The 25,012-nt window shown below is 37.0% G+C and overlaps 5 protein-coding genes and 1 non-coding gene across 14 annotated transcripts; 4 read left to right on the plus strand and 2 right to left on the minus strand.

Annotated features, from left to right (window-relative positions):
• The first annotated feature begins 2,336 nt into the window (after positions 1–2,336).
• LOC111599921 (aldehyde dehydrogenase family 3 member B1) lies at positions 2,337–12,290 on the plus strand. 9 transcript variants are annotated; one of them, XM_023315757.2, is made up of 13 exons: positions 2,337–2,401; positions 2,493–2,519; positions 3,503–3,597; positions 3,997–4,055; positions 7,621–7,801; positions 8,090–8,311; positions 8,521–8,684; positions 8,753–8,983; positions 9,049–9,246; positions 10,592–10,707; positions 11,278–11,413; positions 11,467–11,626; positions 12,145–12,290. In XM_023315757.2, exons 1-13 carry the CDS (start codon positions 2,344–2,346, stop codon positions 12,160–12,162), a joined length of 1,665 nt encoding a protein of 554 aa, XP_023171525.2. In that variant the 5' UTR covers positions 2,337–2,343; the 3' UTR covers positions 12,163–12,290. The 9 variants fall into 9 exon arrangements, with proteins under 9 accessions (XP_023171525.2, XP_023171526.2, XP_023171528.2 ...); XM_023315758.2 differs by lacking the exons at positions 10,592–10,707; positions 12,145–12,290 and adding exons at positions 9,404–9,519; positions 11,806–11,903; XM_023315760.2 differs by having other exon boundaries at positions 2,338–2,401; positions 11,467–11,617.
• Positions 12,291–12,462: 172 nt separating this feature from the next.
• On the plus strand, positions 12,463–14,776 carry LOC111599948 (NSFL1 cofactor p47). The gene is made up of 5 exons (XM_023315800.2): positions 12,463–12,671; positions 12,749–12,975; positions 13,032–13,460; positions 13,523–13,879; positions 13,946–14,776. The coding sequence occupies exons 1-5, from the start codon at positions 12,570–12,572 to the stop codon at positions 14,076–14,078; spliced, it is 1,248 nt and encodes a 415-aa protein (XP_023171568.2). The 5' UTR covers positions 12,463–12,569; the 3' UTR covers positions 14,079–14,776.
• On the minus strand, positions 14,762–16,316 carry LOC111599947. Its single transcript, XM_023315799.2, has 2 exons — positions 15,921–16,316; positions 14,762–15,852 (listed from the first exon to the last, which is right to left on the minus strand). The coding sequence occupies exons 1-2, from the start codon at positions 16,184–16,186 to the stop codon at positions 14,775–14,777; spliced, it is 1,344 nt and encodes a 447-aa protein (XP_023171567.1). The 5' UTR covers positions 16,187–16,316; the 3' UTR covers positions 14,762–14,774.
• Positions 16,317–16,710: 394 nt separating this feature from the next.
• On the plus strand, positions 16,711–21,471 carry LOC111599957 (tetratricopeptide repeat protein 37). Its single transcript, XM_023315833.2, has 13 exons — positions 16,711–16,895; positions 16,955–17,166; positions 17,224–17,416; positions 17,476–18,074; positions 18,159–18,236; positions 18,290–18,701; positions 18,858–19,040; positions 19,100–19,284; positions 19,349–20,137; positions 20,197–20,628; positions 20,697–20,871; positions 20,954–21,141; positions 21,211–21,471. Exons 1-13 carry the CDS (start codon positions 16,806–16,808, stop codon positions 21,368–21,370), a joined length of 3,696 nt encoding a protein of 1,231 aa, XP_023171601.2. The 5' UTR covers positions 16,711–16,805; the 3' UTR covers positions 21,371–21,471.
• On the minus strand, positions 21,452–21,542 carry Trnay-gua. The gene is given in 2 exon segments: positions 21,452–21,487; positions 21,506–21,542. It is a non-coding gene; the product is annotated as a tRNA-Tyr (tRNA).
• Positions 21,543–21,692: 150 nt separating this feature from the next.
• LOC111599891 (vang-like protein 1) lies at positions 21,693–24,172 on the plus strand. The gene is made up of 2 exons (XM_023315714.2): positions 21,693–22,337; positions 22,417–24,172. The coding sequence occupies exons 1-2, from the start codon at positions 22,103–22,105 to the stop codon at positions 23,919–23,921; spliced, it is 1,740 nt and encodes a 579-aa protein (XP_023171482.2). The 5' UTR covers positions 21,693–22,102; the 3' UTR covers positions 23,922–24,172.
• Positions 24,173–25,012: the final 840 nt, after the last annotated feature.

Genomic DNA, 25,012 nt, shown 5'->3' on the forward strand with positions numbered 1-25,012 from the left:
TCATTTAAATGAATTAAAAAGAAAATAAAAATTAAAAAATAATAAACAAAAAAATAAGAAGTAAATTGTAAAATTCTGAGTGAACTGTATATATATAAAAAATATCAAAGAAGTTCAAGATAACTTTTAACTCATTTAAATAAATTTAAAAAAAATAAAAATTTACAAAATAGTAAAAAATAAATTGTAAAATTCTGAGTGAACATTATATATATATATATGTGTATGCCTAGACTCTAGATACCTTACGTTAGTTGATGCGAGAGATATGCTCTAAGAAGTGAAGTTAATATCGATTTTAGTCAATTACTTGGGAAGAAATATTTATCGATTATTTATTAATAAACTTGAGCCTCGCGTGCTTAGAGGACCTCCATATTCTCTTAGTTTTACATAAATATATATATATATATATTATGCTCTATTACCCAGATAGTCTTATACTAGACTCAAGATTTTAAAATTATGTGCTCTTACTCTTATACCCTTGTTCCCTAGTATTTTGGCAGTCTTATACTCTTATGCTGTTATACTCCTAAGTTGTTACACTCTTATACTGCTATGGTCTTATACTTTTCATTTATGCTATACTTTATATAGTACTCATATACTAATACTATTGTACACTTATACTCAGTTATACTTATACGCTCTACTCTTATATTCTATTACTCTACAACTCTTAATCTCTTTACTTTTTAACTATTAATCTCAAAAGCTTATACTCTTATACGCACACTCTCCTACTGACATACGTTTGTACTTTTTTATGTAGAGTGCTTAGCTCTTATAATCTTGCATACCTTTAGCTCCAAAGCAGCTCCGTTGTGTCTTATGATTTGAGAATATAGGCATATGTATGCGATAGATGGGAATATACTTTACTTATATTAAAATAAACCCATGGGATGCAAAACACTTCTGAAATGTCAAACTTCAACTGGCATAAACTTAAATGTAAATTTGATTAAGAAATATAAAAAAATACTAAAAAAATATAAACAAGTTTAAAAACTTAATAATACGTCGTCTCTAACGACAGCTGACACCGGCGTTGAGCCCGGCGACCGAACCCCCGTCTGCCGGTCGTGCGCTTTGTCCTAGAGCCAACATCGTTCTAAGCCCGATTACAGCTTAACTTAATTTGCAAATCTGTTTTAATTGTGCATTTCAGTTAAAACTGAATAACTGGGTATATATGTAATTATATATATATATAGATTTATGACTTGACTAATCGAGTGCTGTAAGCAGTTTAGATGAAAGCGAAAACTACGTTCGACTGAGCTGCAAACTGGTAATGAATGATTATTGAATCGAATCGATGTAAACGTGATCCAGTGTCGACGACCCACAATGTGGGATTGGGAATGAGTGGAACAGCGACGTGTAACGCATATCTATGCATACCAAATTTATAGGCGAGAGTAGCTTGAAACGTCGTAGAACATGGCAGAGTTACAGTCGATAAAAGAAAAACGAAAATTTCTATTGAAATTTATAAGGAGACTGGCATTTATTAATAATAGTGTGTGTCTTATGAGGGTAGTTTGAAAAGTTTTCAAGCGTGAAAGTCTATAATATAATAGCAAAATAAAATATTAGCATATGTAAACATAATACTTGTTTAGCCCACCCTCGTTTATTATCATAAAAAAATTAATTAATTTATTTCAATTTGAAAAACTTTTCAAGCCACCTGTGCATAAATTTATAATAAACTATGTTAAATTTAGAAGCATAAAAATAGTATTGAACAAAAATGAAATTTGTGAATAAGAATACTTTTCAAACTACCCTCGCCAATATGTATATGCATACGCACACCTGTCTCTGATGCAATAGGCATACGTTAAAATGGGCTGTGACAATGAAACTGTTTACGATGGGGTGCTAACTTAGCCCATATAAGGTCAAGTGCATTTGTCCAAGTTTCATTTGTGGAGGTTTTGGCCCACGGATCGAACTGCGATAAATTCAATTAATTAAATGTGTTAATTGTTCTTTGCACAAAAACAAGAAGAAGAAGAGTCGCAAAAGACAATTATGCAATAAATAATGCAGAGAGAATTATAAACATCTGCTAATGTACCGTTAAAGTCTTTGCCAAGGTGGCCAGAATGTCAGTTCTGGTTGAGTTTAGTTCACTGAAACGTTACAACTAATTTAAAGGTGAATATAAAAATAATAAAAAAAAATTATGTTGAATGCATTTGTTTTGACAGGTAAATTGCGAAATATATATTTAAAATATTAGTAACAAAAAAAAAATTAAGTTAAAAAAACTCACAATAAAACACAAATTATTTAAAAAAAATTCTATATATTCAAGTAAATGTTAAAATGGATTCCAATCAAAAAGAAACAATTCCAGAAATCTATGTGAAAACCTCAACACTTGGTAAGTATTTAAATAATTCAAGAAATTCGTAAAATTTAATATATAAATAAAATTTTTAATAAAAATCATTTTTCTTGTATGTTAAATGCAGACGATGGCACGACTATCATTAATATTGGTAAGTAAAGTTCAATGTTAATGCAGCTGGATTTGTCACATCATGCTGATTGTGTATTTCACTTACAATCGCCGTACGCCTTGGATGGAGGTCCATTAACATATAACAAGTGTTCGAATGCCAAGTGGCTAATCGCTTTAAAGCATTTGCTCATATAAATATAGAATTTCAACTGATTAGACGCTGGTATCGGTTAGCAAATATACATATATACTAATGAGAAAACTGATAAGCTTAATATACAACAGGTTGTGATTGTATATTTGGTTTCAGTAGTACACGGTATTCATGCTGGTACACTTGTCGTGCTGAGGTAAAAGTTATTTTTTTGTGATATAACAAATAATTTTCAGCGTTAATTTGGTATAAGCAAAGTAACGTTTTTTTTCGTCTACGCATGAAATTTAAACAGTTTTCCGTTTATCGATAACAAGCTCATGTCAATTATCGCATTTTGGCACGCAACAATCGTATTCGATACCATCGCTTGCGTGCGTTCATTTCAAACAGCTGTTTTGGCGTTCACTCAGCAGTGTCCGATTCGTGTTTTGTTAACATTTTGTGTTAAGCTAGTTTAGCATGCGGTGTTTGATTTTCGAAACGGGTTTAAGAACTGAATACAATTAAAAGCAGCCCGCAGCTCTCAGCTCGCACAGCGGCTGTCGCTTAGTCAACTGCTCGCCATTTCAATTTCAATCTTCTCGTCGTCGCCAACGTCGTCGGTTGTGCTTTTTTCCGGTGTGTGCGTTATCTGTGTGCGTGGTTACTTACATATATATAGTTTTGTTTGTCAATTAATTGCTTGTTTTAACGCCCCATTGCCACAGCTGCTGACTTTCTGTCTCCTTTCAGCAACATAGTAAAAAGTAATATAAATATGTAAAAGTGAATGTGCAAGTCAGCTCCAGTGGAACGAAGTGTAAACAAAGTTTTTCTAATTCTTGTCTGTGTACATGCGTGTGTGTGTTTCTTTTATTCCGCAGAAGCAGAAACAACAGAAAGCGAAAACAACGCCGCGCCCCCTACCTCTCCCGCTAACGCTCTTTCACAGGCTGATATAATGGCAAATTTCGATGATGTGAGTGTTGCCGAGTTGCAAATAAACAAAAGTTACTTAATGTAGGAGATGCCGCATGCAATTTAATGCGAGCACTAAAACAACAATAACAAAAACAATCCCAAGCAACAAGGAGAGCAATAATAATAATAATAATAATAACAACAACAACAACAATTATTAACGTACATTTGCGCACGTAACATACATTAAGCCTTCTTTCGTTTGATTTTATTTGATTTTTTTCGTTTATTTTTCGTTTTCAATTTCGTTTTCGTTATCTTCCTATATACGTGCATATTCGTGCTTGTGTGCGTGCATGTGTGTGTCTGTTGCACGACCTGATCATTGCGAATGTGAAAAACCACCACCACCACTACAACAACAACAACAACAATTATTGCGATGGACAACGAGCAGATATTACAACGCGCTCGCCTCGCATTCGCCAGTGGCAAGACAAGGAACGTAAGCTTTCGGTAAGTAACTGTAATCAAAGCCCAAAAAACAAGCAACGGTTTTTAGTTAGTACATATAGTTAAACAGGTCATCAGCTTTAGCGTTATGCTGCTCATGTAATGTAAAATACAACGACAGCAGCTGCTTTTGGCGGCGTCTTTAACAGAAAAAAGAAATAACACAATAATAATGATTACTACATACAACTTTATGTGTGTAAGTTTGTATGTATGTGTGCAGTTGAGATTAACAAGCGAACACGCAAATGCACACACGCATACAGATTGTTGCTATGGACTGTATTATTAGTTCATTGTGGGATCACAGTACAAAGAAATGAGCTTTTGAACTCGTTTACTTGAACTTTGTGTTTGTTTGATGTCTGAAGCTCCTGCTCTGATAAGAAGTGTAGATAACTATTTATATAGCACAACTAATAGTCTAGAGATTTGTGTACATGTACAACTAGAAAGTAAATAGCGATCGATTAGGCAATATCCTCTAGCATTTCGTAAGTAATATTTCATTAAAACTGTTCGCGTTTAGCAATTAACTAAAATGTCGATGTGCTAAAAAGTTGTTAGATAAGAGTTTTTATTGCTATTAAGCCAGTTGTGTGAATTATTCGCCAAAAATTGAGATGTGCTAAATAATTTGGTGTTGAAATATAACTACTTATCGACGTTAAGCAATTGGTGTGTGCTATCGATAATTTGCAGTTACTAAGGAGTTGGGATATGTTTCTTATCGAATAGATTGTGGGAGCTGTTTAGAGTATTAATGAAGACACAGCTGCAATAGCTTCGTCTCACTTTAAGCATATCCTACATATTTAAACTGATTCCTTTCTTCTTTGACTAAATACAAATTCAAATAAACTAAAAATTTCAGGGTATTTAAATGGTTTTCCAATCATTATTTTCCTTTACATAGTGAAATTTAATAGGTACATAGAGTTACGTGTATTTAATATGTGTATTATGTACCCATAGTTAAATACGTACATATATATATAGTTGTGTTTAGTATATCAACAATAAGTACATATGTTTATATCCAAATTTAGCACATCATCGGTAGGCACATATACCCATATTTAGTACCTTATCAATAGGTACATATGTATGTATATATCCCATCAATGGCTACATCTGCCGAACTTGCAGAGTAATTATACATTCAGTATGCTTTTCTAAGCATATTGTCCACATTCTGAACTTTGCCATATTTTTATTTTTAGTACATACGGTGAGGGCTTTTACCTTTATTTACATAAAATTACAGCGCAATGTTAAGCAGGGGACGATCTTTGATCCACTCTCTTTTGTTGCCTTTTTATTTCAGCACTTGGCATGCATTGAACCACAAATTTAGAGCTTATATGACTAGCCTAATAGGTCTAGCATTTAGTAGCGTTATCTATAGACATATATACATTTTTAATATGTTAATAAACAAAAAATGATGTCTCCATATATAGCATATAGTATATAATTGTTTTTTTTAAGCGCAAAGTGTGAAACGGAAGTGCGGACGTTCGCATATACGTCTGTGGCCCCCCTCGTCAAGGTCGATAGCCATTTAATTTCATGATCTTTTTCTTGTTCAAACAAACGCTGAGGAAACGTGTCCGAGAATTCTGCGTTTGGCTTTGTTTTTTTTCCAATCTTGCCTCTTCTACTTCTGCATAGAAATATCTAAGCTTAAATACATATATATATGTATATATATAGATATCTTTTTGTATATGAATTTATTTTAAAGCATTGGCCAGGTATTTAGTATAGTGAATATCAGAGTTTGTGCCACATCATGGCTTTATAATTGCTTCATTGATATGCACAGCCACATATATATATATATATATATATATATATATATAGCTATATATATTATATATATTATATACATATACATATATATTACTATTATTTGCTAAAATCGAATGGAACTTCGGAACTTGTACAAGTGCAGATACAATTGCAACTGAACTTGACCCTGATTTGGCATTCAGTTAATCGTATATATATAATATAAATTTACATATGTATATATTCTGTTTGACATGTATATGTCAAAGCTGATCAGGCTGATCAAGCTGATTTTGTTGTAGAATAAGTGAAGATGCTAGTGTAGGTAATATCTAGGCGTATTATAATTATTAAATAATTTATACTATATGCGTGGGCCTAGAAGGAGGGTCAAGAATATAGAGAACTTTTGCTAGGCTTAAATCTCCGTGTATGACTCTCCTGTCTTCTTCAGTTTCTACTGATGCCTTTTCATTATGAATGTCTTCAGCTCTAATGTGGTTCACCTTAGTTAAGCTAGTAGCCCAAACGTACTCCAGAAATCTATATTTTAACAAATTGGTAGTTCCACAGTTTCCGAGCTTGAAATCTGCGGAAATAAAACTATAAATTAGGGGCGTGGCTTAACTGAAAATATTAATGTATGAGTAAGCAAAAGGCAATTATTACAGGCCCCAAGCATTCGTTATGCTCAATTATATATATTGGCTTTAATTGCTAACGTCTTCCTGGTGTTTGGCAACTGTTTAGACCAACCTCGGCTAGATATATGATAATATGATAAAAAGATATGTGGCTAGCCTCTAAATTCTTTTTTAGATTAACAACTAATGCAGCCGCAGGCCAACCAGTTCAACAGTTCTAACTAGATACTTAGATATAGGCACATATATATATATATATATATATATATATATATACATATATATGTAAATTCGTATATTGGTCAGCTAGCAGCTGATATTGTTTTTAGTTGCGTCATATACAAGTTGTCGAATCATTTTGTTAACGCAACAAAAAAGAAAAACTGCATAAATTTATGAACAAAATACGGAGATTATTGAGTTTTAGCATTGACCTTGAGCACATTGATTGGCAGTACTTGAAATGTTATTGTTGTTGTCGTAGCTATGGCTATTGTAGGTGCTGCTTTGTAGGTTTAATTGATCATAGGTTTTACGATATTATAGATCAAAGAGCGCACGAGTTTTTATTAGTTTTGCTAATTCCATATAATTAGTGCTGGGAACAACTTTCAGCAAACGAGTTCTGTAAATAATAATCTTGATACCCTGTAAACTATGTAGCTATAAAAAGGGCCAATTAAAATGCTTTATTTATTGCATGAACTTGACAATAACGAGATTTATACCTAATGATATACGCAGTGAAACTAGTTTGATATACCCTGTAATAATTGACATTGTAAAAAGCATAAATATCGAATAAAACTTAATATTTGTTTTATGTAGATAAATGCTATGATGAACAAGCTTAAAAGTTGTTGTATGTCATTGAATACCCTTTAATTTATACTTTGCACATTTGAGTGTCAGCTTAAGCATATTTAAAGAAAACTTAAACTTTATTCAAAGAGAAATTTGATCATTTTATCTACTAGTCGAGCATACCCCATCAGAAAAGAAATTCCAATTAGATTTTTGTTATATATTTAGTTATTCGCTTATCAATAGGGTATCGGCTAATCCGTCATACCCGCTTTGTTTGTCACTCGTATAACTAACATCTTATCAATTAATCTACCCTAAATTAGACGCAAACAATTGGAAAACTTGCTGCGCTGCTATGAGGAGCATGAGAATGAGATTATCAGCGCCCTGGAGGCGGATCTGCGACGACCCAAACAGGAAAGTTTGATCGTCGAGACGGAATTCATGAAGAACGACATCAAACACATACTTTATCACCTGGACGATTGGGTTAAGCCAGAGAAGGTGCGTATTTGCCAATAAAAAAATATTTTATAATAATAAAACTCATTAAAATAAAAAATAAATATTAAAAAACAAAAATAAAAATTACAGACAAAGAATATTAATTTAAAAATCAAAACATTAATTATAGTTAATAAAAGAAAAATATTTCATATAAAAATATTTTATTAAAAAAAAAATTTTATAAAAAAAAATTATTTTATTAAAAAAATATTTTTAAAAATGTTTATAATTATACTAGAATAAGCTAAATGAGAAAGTTTTATTGAACTGTTTTTCATTTTCTAGCCATCGAAATCATTTGTCAATATGCTGGATGATGTGCAGATCTTCAACGATCCGTTTGGAGTTGTGCTTGTGATTGGCGCCTGGAACTATCCGCTGCAGCTGCTGTTGGTGCCCGTCGCAGCTGCCATTGCAGCTGGCAACTGTGTGATCCTTAAGCCAAGTGAAATAGCGGGAAATTGTGCTAAGTTCATAGCAGAAACTCTGCCCAAATATTTGGATAATGTGCGTAAAACCGGGAGTATAATGAAATGAAGTTGTGCAGGTCTATGAATAGCGAATCTGTGAATCTGATCCGACTAAACATGGACTGGCCATCTATGGGTTCGAATCCCTAACCAAGAAGAAGAGCTAATATTTAGAGACTAGTTAGGAGTTTTTAAGATATTCAATTATATAAATCATTTAATTTCTGTTTTACCATTTCTTTATAGGATTGCTATCCCGTCGTGTGTGGTGGACCGACTGAGACTGCTGAGCTTTTAAATCAACGTTTCGATTATATTTTTTATACGGGCAGCACGCGCGTAGGCAAAATTGTGCACGCAGCTGCAAATAAGCATTTAACACCAACCACCTTGGAGCTGGGTGGCAAGAGGTTAGTTAGTTATCTATAATTCTATTTAGTTAAAAGATTATTAACGAACTCAAATTTGCATTTTGCAGTCCCTGCTATATAGACAAGTCGGTTGAGCTGCGCACTGCTGTGAAGCGTATCTTATGGGGCAAGCTCATCAATTGTGGACAAACATGCATCGCGCCCGATTATATACTCTGCTCCAAGGAAATGGAACAAAAATTCATTGTGGAAGCCAAGGAGGTGCTCAAGGAGTGGTACGGCGACAATATACAGAGCAGTCCCGATCTGAGTCGCGTCATCAATCAAAACAATTTTCAGTAAATTGAAACATATTGTACATATTCTATAGAGAGAGTTAACTTTGGAGTTCCCTTTATTGCAGACGTCTGTTGGGTTTGATGAAGGCCGGACGCATTGCAGTTGGCGGCAAATTCGATGCCAGCGAACGTTTTATAGAGCCAACAATTCTAGTTGATGTTAAGCCCAATGATCCCGTTATGGAGGAGGAAATATTTGGTCCCATCTTGCCCATCTTTACTGTAGAGAATGCCTACGATGCAATTAAGTTCATCAATGCCAGGTAAGGCAGTCAGTGCGTCGATGTAAATGTGAATATCATTTTATCATCTGTTCTTTGCATTTGTCACACATGAATTTTGATTGGTTCCGATTTTTTATATAATATTATTTCTATAAATCTGTTCAATCAATTAAAAAAAAAACACAAAAACAATTAGGGAAAATCCGCTTGTCATGTACATTTTCACATCGGAAAATGAGGTGCTCGATCTATTTGTCAATGGCACACAATCGGGCGGAATGTGCGTTAACGATACGATCATGCATTATGCCGGTAAGATCCACGATCCAAGATCCAACATGGACGCAATAGCGAAATTCAATTTTATGGCTTCGGTTTTGCATATATATATTAATACTATATATATGTATATAAATATATATATTGCGACGCTATGAGCCCTAACTTAACTCTACTTTCCAACTAAGCGCTAGTACCGTTTCCTCTGCTATCAACAATTGTTTATTAAGGTTATGGTTGCGCCTCGTCCTTGACTCTGTCGCCCCTTTAATGCCTTTTTTGTTTATTGTAAATAGTTCATCAAAAAATCTGGTGACGGTTCTTTGTTTTAAAAATTATTTTAGTATAAATCTTAAATTTTATAAATTTTTTTAATGATTCTTAGCGTTGTGTGTTCCCTATATTTTCCCTATAGCAAACATAAATTGTATATATCACTGATAGATCACTGAAGTAAAAAGAAAAAACTCTTATATATTTCGATTATTTTTTTAATATAATTTAATTATTTGTTTTTATTATTTTCATTTATTATTTTATTTTCTTACATAAATTTTATATTTATGTTATTATTAGTTATGCATTTTTTTTTAAATTGAGAAAAGTTGAAGAAGCGTAAATCTTTGAAGCTAAACGCAATTCGGATTCCAATTCTGTAAACTTTTATTTAAATGACAGTTAAAATTGAAATAGGCAAACGTATAATCTGGCAGCCTTGTTCCAATAATGTGCTCGATACCTTACTCATTGTAAATTCACTCTCTCAAATGAACGCTCAAACGAACCACTCCGTTCTCGCTCCTGCTGGCTCCGCATCCAAAAATGAACCAATATCTGATGCTGATCAATTTATATATGTATATTGCTAAATTAAAATATTTGGAAAACAGCTTTTATGTATTTGAAAGGTATCGAAATGCCTTTAATTTTTTCTTTAAACTCTAAACACATTTTTGTCATTCAATTCAATGTAATTCATCAAGTTCATAATTTAGACTATTTCCCGTATATTTGTTCGATTAATTTTGCTAGTACTTTTGACTCTACATATCCTAATATCTCTAGCACTATTTATGTTTAATTGTTTTTGAACTTTTTGGCATAGAGAGAAACCTTTGGTGCTATACGTTTTCTCAAACTCACAAAAGTTAATCAAAGAGTTCAAGAAGAATACAACAAGCGGCGGATTCTGCAGCAACGAAACTATAATGCATGTCGGAGGTATATATATATATATAGTAGATGTAGCTTTATAGTGTTTTCTTTTTTTTTATATTTTTCAATTTGTTTATGCACTTTGTTTTCAAATTCCCAAAATTTTGCAGCAAAAAATCTGTTTTTTTTTTTTTGTAATTTTGATGTATAAATTATTTTGGCTCAAATCAAAACCGAGACACAAATACCCTGCCACACACAACACCTAAGTACAGCACAAAATATCTACTGCATATTGGTTATTAACAAATTTAGCTTATCGGAATTGGTTTTTTATGTATATATTTTAAAAATTTACTTTAATTAACGATTGGTGCTTGGTGTGAAAATAAAACTGAATAAAATGTATCTACGTATATATATATATATATATGTGTATATATTTATATATGTGCGCAATATATATCTGATCTAACACTAATTTAATTGCGAGGTTGGTTTAAGAAACTTTCGAGTTAGAAAAAATCAACATTGAATCGAAATTATTCTTATAAACTTTTTAAACCATCCTCGTACATTGCTAATAAAATACCTGTAAGATTACTTGTGACTTATGCACTAAATTTTCATTCACAGTTGATACGCTGCCTTTTGGCGGCGTCGGCATGAGCGGCATGGGCAGCTATCATGGCAAATATGGCTTTGATACTTTCACACATAAGAAGTCCTGCCTGGGCAAGAATCTGGCCCTGCTGGGCGAAAAGATGGCATCGTTAGTATAACTATTTACTCCTATATACATATATATACATATCGTCTTTATAGCGCTCGTTATCCACCTTATTCGGATCGCAAGGCTTCACTGCTCTCATTCCTATTGCGCAAACGTCGACCTCTGCCCAACTTCTATTTGACGCATGTTTTCGCACTCGGCTTGGGCATTGGTCTCACCTTTTTGACCAACTATTATCTGCAGGTAAGAAAGGTACATGTTTATTAAGAAAATGTCATTTTCTTGGACACCTATTAATGTCTTTCATTTTACATGTACATCATGCACAACGAACACATTGCACTACAACAACAACAAAAACAACAACTACAAACTCCCATCATATTTCCAATTCAAATTACAATTCATAAATCATATCCCAAATATTCTAGGGCAAGCTGTTGCGTTAGAACTTTTATATACCCATCAAATGGCGGACTTAAAAATCGTGTTGCACCTTCATCGGCCAGTGGACAGATTTTAATATATATACAAATTATATATTATTAAAATATATTTAATATAATTATTAAATATATTTTTGGAACATATTTGGAGTAGTATTAATTTCTAACTTGTTGGGCTTGCTTTCTACTAATTTCCTAGTTTAAGTATATTTAAATATGCCCATGGATATATTCACATAACTGACTTAATGCTGATCAACTTTGTAAACTATTGTATTTAATTGTTTGTTTTTATTTATTGTGTGCATCAATTTATATTTTCAGGAGTCAAAATCGAACTAAATAAAAGCATGTACTTTTGTACTTTTAATACGCTAAAAACGGTGGGTGATGTTATGCTATGGATACTCCACTTTAGATTAGTTATATTGTTATTTAGTTGCTATTTAATAAAATGTAAATGTTAAACCCAAAAGAAAAATAAAAAAATTGTGTTTTATTTATTCGAATTGTCCGCCAAACAGCGTTGCCACCAAATTATGTTCGATAGCTGCAGAAAAAATATCGATAGGAAGCAACCCTGTTTGGTATTTTTGGCATATTTATCAGAAATCGATAGGGTCACACCATTGCCAATAATAAACTTTAGTGTCACACTGAATTTTTGTCTATCATTATCGTTCACAAGGCACTTTTTAATTTATTTTGTGTTAGACAGGAAAAAACTAGGGAAATATATTGTAAAAAAAATGGCCGCTCGCGGCGATCTAACTGCACAATTCATTGAAATCACTGGTACGGATGAAAACGTTGCCCGTTTCTACTTATCCAGCTGCGACTGGGACATTGAGGTAAATTTTTGCACTGCAACTATTTAACAAAGAAAGGTACAAATTGATCTGTTTTTATATCATACGCGAATGGGCAGCAAGCGCTGGGCAACTACTGGAGCACACAGACCGATTTACCAGCCACTCCGGCTGTAGTGAGTCAGTCGAATAATCCAACAACGGCGCCGGTAACAACTACGACCTCTGCAAGCGTCGGCGCTAGCGCCAACGTTACCGCAGCTGCAGCCCCAGCAGCAAAAAGCGTCCCAGCTCCATCAGTTTCTTCAGCAACTGGTCCGCCAAAGGCTGCAACTACTAAACCAAAGTAAGTAAAGAGAGTTTAATTATTTAAAGCAAATATTATTTGTAAATTTATTTCAGATTTGCTACGCTCAGCGACATGTCGAAGCAACCATCTAGCGATGATGAGCATCAGGCCTTCTATGCCGGAGGCTCTGATCGCTCTGGGCAGCAAGTTTTGGGACCAGCCAAACGCAAGAACTTTCGTGAAAAGTTGACCGATATGATGCGTTCAGCACAGGAGCAAAACATAGCAGAAGTGGGCGTAGGGCCGTCGACCAGCGCCTCGGCAAATGTAGGCGGCGGCAGTGTTTGGGGGCAGGGTATGCGCTTGGGCATGACAGACAGCGATCACACAGCAGTGGGCACCAATCGAGCAGCTCAATCAACGGAAAACAAGCCAGTTGTGGTGCTTAAGCTATGGAGTCAAGGCTTCTCTATTGATGGTGGAGAGCTGCGTCATTACGATGATCCACAAAACAAAGAGTTCCTGGAGACCGTGATGAGGGGGTAAGCTTTTGGCTTTGAAATTATAAAATACTATCTCTACATCTCGAGCAATTCTTTTCTAGTGAAATTCCTCAAGAGCTGCTGGAAATGGGTCGCATGGTTAATGTTGATGTAGAGGACCACAGGCAGGAGGATTTTAAACGTCAAGCCGCGCCACAAACTTTCAAAGGTTCCGGCCAAAAACTTGGCAGTCCAGTGGCCAACATTGTGACCAATCGAACACCAGTTGCTGATACCGCTGCCGCTGCAGCATCACCTGCTGATGTGGCCAATCATGAGGCAACTGCACGAGATGCAATCAATTTGAATGCCGAAGCTCCTTCAACAACACTCCAAATACGCTTGGCAGACGGCTCCAGACTGGCAGCTCAATTCAATTTGACGCACACTGTTTCCGACATACGTCGTTTTATACAAAAGTAATTCAGATTCAAAGTTAGTTTTAGAACACGTTGGCTTAACTGCTTCTCTATTTTTTTTTTCAGTGCTCGTCCGCAGTACTCGAATAGTAACTTTGTTTTGGTCTCTTCATTTCCTACACGGGAGCTTAGCGATGATAACTCCACCATCGAGAAGGCTGGCCTCAGGAATGCTGCGCTAATGCAACGCCTAAAATAAAATTGAAACAGCAAATTTTTAATAATAATAAATAATAATAATTGGATATGGCGCATTCAAATACAACTACAAACATTCACAGAAAAACAAAACAAAACTAAAAGTATATTGTATTGCCCAATCGATGTCTTACAATTTGTGTCTATTATTATATACATATATATAATATATAAAATTGAAACGTGTTTAGTGAAGCATGTGTCATCTGCTTTGTGCTATTAGGCAGTTGTATAATAGGCCAAAGTTTAAATTGCGATTTTGCAAGTGTCCAGCAGAAAGTTTAACTAGAATATTTTACTTTTTTTGCTATCTAAAAGATGTTTTATAATGTTCGAATAGAAAGTTTCACAAATTAATTATATATGAAACCAATTGGATGTGTTTTATTGCACGTTACTAATTGTTGTCTAATTGGTCTTTTTAAAATTATAATTGGTAATACTTTTATCCTATTAGACATTTCCACTCTTACTATGTGGCCATTCTTGGGGTTTTTCTCAATTGACCTTTCCGAAAATGTTCTTAGATATTTAAAACTTGTCCAATTGTATTGCTTGAAAAATTGTCTATTATAAACATTTTTAAATTAAATGAAAAATTGTCAAAGTCTAACGCTTTTGGCATAATGGCAGTCGAATTATAAATCAATATTTTTAGCTTAATTTAACTAGCTTAGTTAACTAATGTTAGACTAGACTAAATGAGTAAATCGACTTCATTGCGTAGCTGATTGATATGTTCCATTAGCTCCTCCCTCACGCCAGTACGCCAATCATGTAGGCCATCTGCGCCCACCTGTTGGCACTCCACATAGCGATGAGCAAAGCCACTGGATAATGGCAGCTCAAAGCTTTTCGCAGTGGGCAGCAATAGTTGCGCTGCCGGCAACTCCAAGCGATACAGTAGCACTTTGGATTTCAATTCTGGGTCGTATTGCACGTTGTCTATCAGCAACTTTTTATGCTCATCGAAGCAGACGGCAAAGGTGGACAGCTCAAAGCGAACTATTTCGCTTTTATAGGCCCGCAGTTGCTGCTGCAGTGAGTTCTTGGCCACGTTGCCCGCAAAGCGTGCATTTGGATACACCAGTTCATTCGGAGTGAGCAGCAGCGCAAAGCTAGCATAGTTCACATTGCGCAGCAAACAATCCGTTTGCAGCAACTGGCGGATGCGAGTAGTTGTGCCATTCGTTTGTAGAAATGGGAAATTAAAGGGCAAGCCATATAGATGAATTTTGGTGCGCTCCAACAGATGTAGAACTTGCTCCGGTAGCTCATCGTAGTTATAGATTAGAAAGTGTTCAACGCCCAGAGCTTGATGGAAGAGAAAGAATTGCAGCATAGCATCCACATTGCGTGCAAATCTCGAACCAACATCAAAGCTAACCAAATCAACACAAATTGTAGCAGGAAATCGAACAGGAATTTCGGTGAGTGTTGGTCCTGCTGCCGTTGTTGCCTTGGTAGCTGTCTTTGCCGCCTTCAAGTGCCGCAGATGCAGCTTCACCTGCCTCTTGATTGGCGACGTTGTATCACTAAAGGACACATACTTTGGCTTTCCGAAATTGCGACTGACTTGACAAAAGAAATTGTAATTTGTAAATGTGCTGGTCTTGTCATCGACCACGCCCTCCGCAGCATCACGTTGAAAGCGAAATTTTCCCTGAACACTGCGGCCGCCCACATCTATGCTGCAGCGAAAGTCCACGACGGCCCCCCTTTTACCAACGACAATGACGTGCGCCTCGCCACCGACAGCCAGCTCCTTTTGTTTCCTATACAAGCACAACAAAAAAGAATTTAAATATAAATACTATATGACTTATATTGTAGATTACTATACCAGAATGACGAGTACGCATAGAAGGAGTCGCCAATCATCTGCCAAACGGGTAGCGGCTTAGTGAACGCCCATTTAGATTGAAGTTCCTCATCCTCGGCACTTGTGCTGTTCTGTATGCGACGCAGCACGGCCGCATCGTTTCGTCCAAAGAAGTTGACATACTTTAACACATATTTCAAGCGATTGTTTTCGCTCTTGTACATCATCAGAACGCCCACACTCAAGCAGGATATTAGCAAGAGCGCCAATTGCTGGTACTTTCGCATTTTTGTAGCCTTTTATGACAAACAACTTTCAGTGTTGCTCTATCTTTAAAAAATTTAACAGCAACTCAGCCCGCAACAAGTCTTGCCGACATTTACATCACTTAATTGAAATTGAAATATTCATTATTATTTTTTATTATTTTATTATTTAGTTAGCATTTCTTGGAATTTTTGTATTGCATTCCATCAATCAATTTATTTGCTATCTGCAATTTGACTGAGCGTGTATCCTGATTAAATAAAAAAATGTTAATCTTTTCAACACTGAACTTCTGCCGGGTTATAAGCAAATTCACCTGCAATGAGGTTATATGAACTCCATCTGACGTTTGCGACACTTGCAAATATTTATAGGGCATATGAAAAACCAACAGTTGTATATAATTAAACATTGCAAAATATTTATTTAAAATAAATCATTTAATAACTGATTAATTACTTTATTTACTTGTGGTGCTGGTTAATTCAAAATTCAGTCGATATGCTATCAGGGTATTTGCAATTCTATGTGGAATATGTGTTCGACATATTGAATATTATTTTCGCAGGGTGACACTGATGTTGACCACTTCCCTTGAAATAAGTTCAGATAATAAATTTAATTTTTGTGGCATCAACAATGAGTGCCAAAGAATCAAAAGCCCTCATCAAGGACATACGGGAAACAATTAAGCTGGCCAAATATGGAGACGCCATACATAAATGCCAGGTGACGAGAAATGGAAATGAGATTTTTGTGTTATTTTTACTGAATGACATTAATTGCAGCGTCTTCTTAAGGCTGATCCGAAGAATTACATGGGTTACTTGTTGCTCGGCGCCGCCTACCAAAACGTTGACAAATCAGAGGCGGCTAAATTTTTGAGAAAGTCCATTGAATATACCGAAGGACCTGCTACGGTTGCGCTACAAGGACTTGCTAATTGTGCACCCCGAGAGGAGCTTCCACAAATTTATGAACAGCTTGTGGAGCTGTTGCCGTAAGTGTGACGAAGCCAATTATTAGCAAAGAAAGCCTAAAAATATTGTAACTGTAGGGAGAAATGTTTGGACTACTATGAAAAGCTCTATGTCTTAGCAGCGGATGCTGCCTTAACCAAGTCATGCTTGGAGGTGTTCAAAAAAAAGGCGCAAAATCTGAACGATTGCCATATCAATAAGATTCTGGAGTATCTGGGCAGAATATGGTTTTCCAGCGAAATGGAGGTGTCAGCTACAGAAACGGAACTCGTGAGCTGTACTCTTGCCAATATGCCGACTTGTTTATAATGAGTTTCTTTCTTTAATAGTATAAAATGAGCATGGAAACACTTTTGTCGGTGGGCGATGCCGATCTACAGGGCATGGTCTACAAGCGTTATCTGAAGTTTCTCTACAAGGAGCAGGACTTTGTTGGCTGCATACGCAACGCTTGTAATATGATTGAATCACATCCACGTGACGTCTATGGCTTTGAATGGATCTGTAAGACACATTGCGAGAATCATTTGAAGGGCAACAGTGAAGCCTGGCAAAACGAACTGCGCCGATCTATTCAAGAATATGCCGAACAGCTGCTGCAACTAAACCCAAAATCAAATTTGGCTCTTCTGGTCAAGGCTTTAGATCTGTATGCGAAAGAGCAATTTATTTCTGCTCGTCAATTGGTCTTGCAAGCTCTGGAATATCAACCTAGTTATAGGATGACCCAAGAGCTTCTGGCTAGGATTCATATGAAATTAGGTGCTCACAAATTGGCGCTGTTGCTGTGGCAGGAGTTGGGTGAGCAGCATGAAGAGTATGCTCAATGTCTGTCCTATGAAAAGGATGTAAAACAATTGGAGGAGGCAGCTCGAATACTAAAGGATAATACAACAAAAGATGAACTTAACCTAAAGGCTTTGGCACGGTTTGTAGAATCTCTTTATGAAATATATATTTTATATTCAGTAAAAGACGAGCTATATTTCTCTTACTTATTTCTACGTTTCAGCTGCTACTACAAACTGAATGAAGTGGAACAGTTGAAGTCCTTGCCATTGGATGTGGTTACGCATGCTGAATTTCTACTGTAAGAAATAGTCATATACTATTGAACGCATAAACAAATATGTCCATTTATAGACCACCAGCGGAAGCTCTTCAAGCTATAGCCAACAATGAATCATTTGAAGCGTTGCTACTGCGTGGCAAGCTGAATATGAAATTACAAAATTTTGCCGAGGCGCTGAATTGCATGTTGAAGGCTACACGACTGCAACCATACATTGCTGAATGCTTCGAACAGTTAGCGCGCTTGTATCAAGCAAATGACGATATTCCACGAGCGCGCAAATGTTTTGAAAAGTGCGTTAGTCTAAATGCTTTGGCCCAAGAGGCTGTGGATGCCTTAAGCTCGATCTATCAGCAGTTAGGCGAAGAGGATCTGAATGAAGCACTGTTGATGAATACCCTACGTTACTTGAGCAGCGATGACGCCATTCGCTTGCAGTACAAACTGGGATTGCACTTTTTGCAAGTGAAAAAATTGGATAACGTAAGCATTGGCCTCTATATAAGCTAAATATACTTATGAGACATAGGCTGTATTAGCGAAATCGGATTTCGTATCAGCTTAATAATGTCTTGCATCCGCTGAATACATTTATCATGCTCTGAATATGCATTTAGTCTTATACACTATTCTTTTTAGGCTATTCAATGCTTTCGTATTGCTATCAAACACGATTTTAAGTGCATGGTCTATTGGGAATCTCTGGGCGATGCATATGCCGCCCGCGGCTCATACAACTCAGCAATACGTGTTTTTCAAAAAATACTTGAACTGTCGCCCAGCAACTGTTACGCTCAACTGCAAATAGCTTTGATTAAAACGGTAATTGAACTAACTTTAGTTAGTATAAGTATATATTGATTGATAAATTTGTCTTACAGACCATTCGCATGTATCCAGAGGCAATTGCTGATTTCAATGAGCTGCTCAAACTGTATCCAGATTATTTGCCTGCTTTAAAAGGCGCTGCTGAGGCGCATATGGGTCTTGCCCACAATCTAAAGGCTCAAAATCTTTATGGACGTGCCAAGGATAATTTCCAGCTGGCTTTGGAACGTCTGCAAAGGTTGTGCAAGGCATATACATTGCATATAGATTTAAAGTTAATCCGTTTCCTCTTATCTATTCAGCGCCTTTTTACAAACCCAAGCTCAGGGTATGGTCTGGCTGTGGCGCCTTACTGCAAGCGTTTTGGTGCAGGCAGCTCAGCTACCGCAATCCTTGGCGAATTTGGATGTTGCGGGCAGTTTGGCCAAGCGAGACGAGGAAATTGTTTATCTCTCACGCAAGGATCTGTTGCAGCTGGCGCAAAGATTTTACTTGTGCGCCTTAAAGCTAAAGCAAAACACATTTTTGTGGTATGAGTTGGCTTTGTGCAGCTATTATAGCGCGGTTTATTTATCAGAAGATGCGAAGAGTCACCTGGAGATGGCGACCAAGGTATGCAAAATGGCCATCAAGGCGCAAAGCAACCGCTGGCAAAATTGGAATCTATTGGGCGTAATCAATATGCATGCAGCCAATGAGGATTTGCCTGTGGCTCAGCATTGTTTAATCCAAGCCGTCGTGTTGGAGAGGAAATCCTATACCGCTTGGACTAACCTGGGCGTGCTGTATATTAAGCTGGGCGATATACGATTAGCTAACGAAGCCTTTAAGCGTGCTCAGCAATCGAGTCCGATTTATCCAAATGCTTGGATAGGACAGGCTTTGGTAGCCGAAACAATCGGCGATCAGGAGGAGGCCTTCGACTTATTTAGGCATTGTCAGCAATTCGAATATCATCCAGAAGCAGCTCTTGGCTATGCTCATTGGGTTTGTCATGTGCTCTCCGATCCGGCGATGTTCAATAAACCGCATAATAAACATGCTATAGAAAATATGTATGCGGATGTATATGCCTTGGATGCTATCAATTGGTTTGATATTTATACTTGTGCTTACGGTTAACATATTAATGGCAGCTTTTGTATTTCAGGTATGTGCAGAACGAGGAGTCCGAGGCCAGCATTGCGTCGCTTACATTTCAAGGTTTTCTATACGCACGCAAAAAGCTTTACAAACAGGCAATTATTTCGTTTACACGCGCCTGCCAACAAGCGGAACCTGGCAAGGATCGAGATAATCTTTATACCAATCTGGGGTATCTTTACTTAAAGCTCGGCCAACCGGAGCAGGCAGTCAGCGCTTTTGACAATGTAGCTCATACCTCCTTCAAGCCTATCACAGGCTTGGCTTTGGCATATTATCGCTGTGGACAGTCACCTGAATCATATGCGACATATTATAACCTGTTGGACAGCGGGGTCGCACAGGATGATGAAAAGGCAGCTTCAATATTGGTGGCCATGGCCTCTCTGGTATATGCATCTCAAGGCGAGACAGATACCAAAACTTTGTTGTATCAATGGTATGGTAGAAATTGGTCTTAAATCTGTATTCCAGTCTAAACTAATCTATTTCTATATATTCAATTAGCATACTTCTCAAAGATAAGCCTATTCAAGCGTTATTCTCGGCTTATGCTTTGGGCGTGCTACATCGGGATAACGAGCTAATCAACATCATTATGCCAGAGCTACAGAATTATCATTTCAATGAGAAGTTTTCGGCTGATGTGTCCTACCTATCAGCTCATTATTGTTTAATTAAGGTAATTAAGGAATGACATAATTAATTTAAATAACCCACTTCCTATATCTTTTTACCTTATCTGTCATATCTGTCTTTTTCAGGAGGGTCCTCGCCAGGCTCTTAACTATCTTCAACAACGTGTGCGCATGTTTCCACAAAATCCTGCGTTGCGTAAAATCTTTGTTAAATTTATTCTAGACTATTTCCCCAACGATGCGGCTTACGAGAAAGCCTTGGCTAATATGGCTCTAATTGCACTCAAATTAAGACCCAGCTACGTGTGGGATTGGTAGGCTTTATTCTATTTGTATATATATTTCATTGTATACTTACTTTTCTTTTTATATATGTACATTAGCAACAAGGCCAGTGAGCAATCGGAGATAACCATTTATGCCAGTCGAGCTTTGGAACGTGTGGATAAGGCTCATTCCCTAAAGCTCATTCAAAGCGCCATACGCATGGATCCAATCAATCAACAAGCAAGGCAGCTGCTAAGTAGTATAACTGCGTGCTAGCCTATAAATAGTTATAAATTAAATAACAAATATTTTTTTAAATTTTTTAATTCAAAAAGGCAAATAATAAAAAAAAATAAATCCTTCGAGCCGGAGTCGAACCAGCGACCTGTGGATGTCTACAAAAATGATTTACTACAGTCCATCGCTCTACCAACTGAGCTATCGAAGGTACGATTAGGCGCAGGCTCCAATTACATATAATAAAAGCCAGTTAAAACGGAGCATTTTCCATGTTAGTGTTGCAAAATTCCAAAATAGTGAAGCTTGTGTATAGGTGCATAGTTTTCTTGTTTTCATATGGTGTGGTAACACTGACTGCCATTCTCGCTGGTCGGGGTTGAATGCAAAACCTTAGTGAAATAAAAAGCTGTAAAAATGTATGTTAAATAGTGAAAAATATCAATGAAAGCAATATGCAAACGTTAAAAAGTGTTCATATATTGCTTTGTAAGTTAGACAATTAAATGCAAAGCTATGTGCAACAGTGGAAACGGCGTCGACTCCACCCAGCGCACCGCTTGCAACAAATACCTATGAATGTGCTGCACACACACACACGCATACAAAGAAAAACACATACATGTATATGCATATAGGAAAAACCTGCTGTAATTACAGTTAGACAGTAAAATATCCAGCGCGGTCAGTTAATTAGGCTACAAAGCGTGTTTCAGGTGTTGACGCCCACACACGGACGCCAACAATTGCAATTTTTTTTGTTAATTAGCAATGGAAAACGAATCCGTTAAATCGGAACACAGTGGACGCTCGCGACGCTCTCGCAATCACAATAACAATAGTGGGGGAGGGGGAGGAGGTGGTGGCGGTGGTAGTGGTGGCGGCGCCGTTAACAACGGTTATCATAGAGATCGTTCAAGGCACTCGCATCGAAGCACCCATTCGTCGAAATCGGGCAAAGGACGCAACGATATGGCGCCCTATCAAACAAGTGTTAATATGACAGGTGAGTGGATGACGATATATATATGTATATATATATATATATATATAAATGAAATGCACATTGTTATCCTCTTTACCAGGTGACGATTCGCGCGATGGCCAGGAGGTAATTGAGGTGCAAATATTGCCCCAGGATGAGAATTGGGGTGAGAATACAACGGCTGTCACGGGCAATACATCGGAGCAAAGCATTTCCATGGAGGACATCAACAATATGTGGCATAGAGAAAATGATAAGGGATTTGGCTTCGCTTGCCGTCGCTATGTGGAATCAACATTCTACTTCCTGCTCGGCTGTGCTGCATTCTTCTCACCCGTCGCAATGGTCGTAATGCCATATATTGGCTTCTTTCCATCGGCCTTCGATCATCCGGAACTGACGCAAACTGTGCGCACACAGCTGCTCGCTTGTAGTGAGCAATGCAAGGGCCAGCTCGTCTCGCTGGCTGCCCGATTGCTGCTGCTGGCAATCGGACTGTGGGCCTTGTTTATGCGTCGGACAACGGCCAGCATGCCACGTATCTTTCTGTATCGTGCAATTGTGCTGCTCCTGGTCACCATTTGTACCTTTGCCTATTGGCTCTTCTACATTGTGCAGGTCACAAATGGTGCAAAGATTGTGGTGGAAACTGGCGGCGATGCTGTGGACTATAAATCGCTCGTTGGCTATGCGACCAACTTTGTGGATACGCTGCTCTTTATACACTATGTGGCTGTTGTTCTGCTGGAGCTTCGTCATCAGCAGCCATGTTATTATGTTAAGATTATTCGTTCTCCAGATGGCATCTCACGCTCGTATATGTTTGGCCAGCTGAGCATTCAACGTGCTGCGGTTTGGGTGCTGCAGCATTACTATGTGGACTTTCCCATCTTCAATCCGTATCTGGAACGCATACCCATATCAATATCAAAGTCTCAACGTAACAAAATCTCGAATAGTTTCAAATATTACGAAGTCGATGGAGTTAGCAACTCCCAGCAGCAAAGTCAAAGTCGAGCAGTTCTGGCGGCCAATGCAAGACGTCGCGATTCTTCGCACAATGAACGCTTTTACGAGGAGCATGAGTACGAGCGGAGGGTTAAGAAGCGACGTGCTCGACTTATTACAGCCGCCGAGGAGGCCTTCACGCACATCAAACGCATACACAACGAACCAGCTCCCGCTCTACCACTCGATCCCCAAGAGGCAGCACAGGCGGTGTTTCCCTCGATGGCTCGCGCTCTGCAGAAATATTTGCGTGTCACGCGACAGCAGCCAAGGCATACCTTTGAGAGCATACTCAAGCACCTGGCGCACTGCCTCAAACACGACTTATCACCCCGCGCCTTCTTGGAGCCCTACCTAACCGAATCGCCAGTCATGCAGAGCGAAAAGGAGCGTCGTTGGGTGCAATCGTGGTCATTGATTTGCGATGACATCGTCTCACGTCCCATTAACAACGAGTGCACATTCCAGTTGATACAGAACGATGTCTCCTTGATGGTCACAGTGCACAAGCTGCCCCACTTCAATTTAGCTGAGGAGGTAGTCGATCCCAAGAGCAATAAGTTTGTTTTGAAACTCAATTCAGAGACATCTGTATGACACCAACCACATCATCATCATCAACTGCACCAGCAGCAGCAGCAGCAAAGGACTCCTCCTTTGATTACGCCCACGCACAGCAATCAAACGCAATCATCATATTTGCATGTGTTTGTCTGATACTCTATATCCATATACAGATATTCATAGTTGCAAAACCGTGGAATCTTGATTAAGATTTTATATAATTTTAGCATTTAGACTGCTGCTGCTGCTAATATTTATAGTTTTATATAAGAAAGTTAGGATTTACGCAAGTTATAAGATTTTATATTTAATTTAATACTCGTTTATATATGTAAAAGCAGCTCAAATGTTTTTTTTTAATTTTTAACTTTTAGTTTTAACAATTCTTCCGTAACTCTGTCCATAATTTGAAGTGCTGCCTAATTCGAATTGCATTTAAGACTTGGATCAATTTGATCATATCACATTTACTAACTAAATAAGTTTGCTGTCTTCTCACTATCTGCTTTTTCAGACATCCAAGTCGGTTGTCTTTTCTCGAAGACTCTTCGCAGTTAATGCAGCTGTATTCAGCACTTATCGCAAACCTTGAAAAAGTTATAGTTCTAGATAAAAATTATGCATTTAAAATAATTTTTTAAATTTTATTTTATGGTAATCTTAAGCAAACTGCAGTTAGATCCAAATCTTTTGATAGCCCAGTGAAAATATCCTAAGCTCAACGCGCACATATCGAACGTCCCATTGAAATGACTTCAACAAGTTCCCAAAGTATTAAACATAAGTATTCCAAATATGCGAAAACAATTTAACAATGCAGCTAAAAGATAAAAGATTTAAATAATTTGTATGATTCATAGTGATTATAAGTAAAACATAGTCCCTATAAAAGCTATACCTATACCTATATCTATATTGTGGTTGTGGGTCTAAAAAAGATATAGGACTTGCGCCTAGAGTGTGCTTAAATAATACTCTAGGCGCGATTCAGTTAACATGTAAGATATCTATATATATATATATATATATATATAGTACGAAAAATCAACTACAACTCGAACATATCTATAGCAGATATAGAAGATAGCACTATAACTCGAATGTAACGCGTGACAAATACATAA

The sequence above is a fragment of the Drosophila hydei genome, unplaced genomic scaffold (genome assembly GCF_003285905.1).
Source record: "Drosophila hydei strain 15085-1641.00,03,60 unplaced genomic scaffold, DhydRS2 tig00000315-arrow-arrow-pilon, whole genome shotgun sequence".
NCBI lineage: Eukaryota > Metazoa > Arthropoda > Insecta > Diptera > Drosophilidae > Drosophila > Drosophila hydei.

Bases quoted from the DNA above. Each gene is read 5' to 3' on its own strand.
- LOC111599921 (XM_023315757.2), top strand. From the start codon at position 2,344: ATGGATTCCAATCAAAAAGAAACAATTCCAGAAATCTATGTGAAAACC. The intron at 8,685-8,752 runs GTTAGTTAGTTA...TGCATTTTGCAG, and splicing joins TTGGAGCTGGGTGGCAAGAG to TCCCTGCTATATAGACAAGT. The intron at 9,247-10,591 runs GTAAGGCAGTCA...TTTTTGGCATAG, and splicing joins ATTAAGTTCATCAATGCCAG to AGAGAAACCTTTGGTGCTAT.
- LOC111599957 (XM_023315833.2), top strand. From the start codon at position 16,806: ATGAGTGCCAAAGAATCAAAAGCCCTCATCAAGGACATACGGGAAACA. The intron at 17,167-17,223 runs GTAAGTGTGACG...TTGTAACTGTAG, and splicing joins CAGCTTGTGGAGCTGTTGCC to GGAGAAATGTTTGGACTACT. The intron at 20,138-20,196 runs GTTTGATATTTA...TTTGTATTTCAG, and splicing joins GCCTTGGATGCTATCAATTG to GTATGTGCAGAACGAGGAGT.
- LOC111599948 (XM_023315800.2), top strand. From the start codon at position 12,570: ATGGCCGCTCGCGGCGATCTAACTGCACAATTCATTGAAATCACTGGT. The intron at 12,672-12,748 runs GTAAATTTTTGC...GCGAATGGGCAG, and splicing joins GCTGCGACTGGGACATTGAG to CAAGCGCTGGGCAACTACTG. The intron at 12,976-13,031 runs GTAAGTAAAGAG...AATTTATTTCAG, and splicing joins GCTGCAACTACTAAACCAAA to ATTTGCTACGCTCAGCGACA.
- LOC111599891 (XM_023315714.2), top strand. From the start codon at position 22,103: ATGGAAAACGAATCCGTTAAATCGGAACACAGTGGACGCTCGCGACGC. The intron at 22,338-22,416 runs GTGAGTGGATGA...CCTCTTTACCAG, and splicing joins AACAAGTGTTAATATGACAG to GTGACGATTCGCGCGATGGC.
- LOC111599947 (XM_023315799.2), bottom strand. From the start codon at position 16,186: ATGCGAAAGTACCAGCAATTGGCGCTCTTGCTAATATCCTGCTTGAGT. The intron at 15,853-15,920 runs GTATAGTAATCT...GTGCTTGTATAG, and splicing joins TATGCGTACTCGTCATTCTG to GAAACAAAAGGAGCTGGCTG.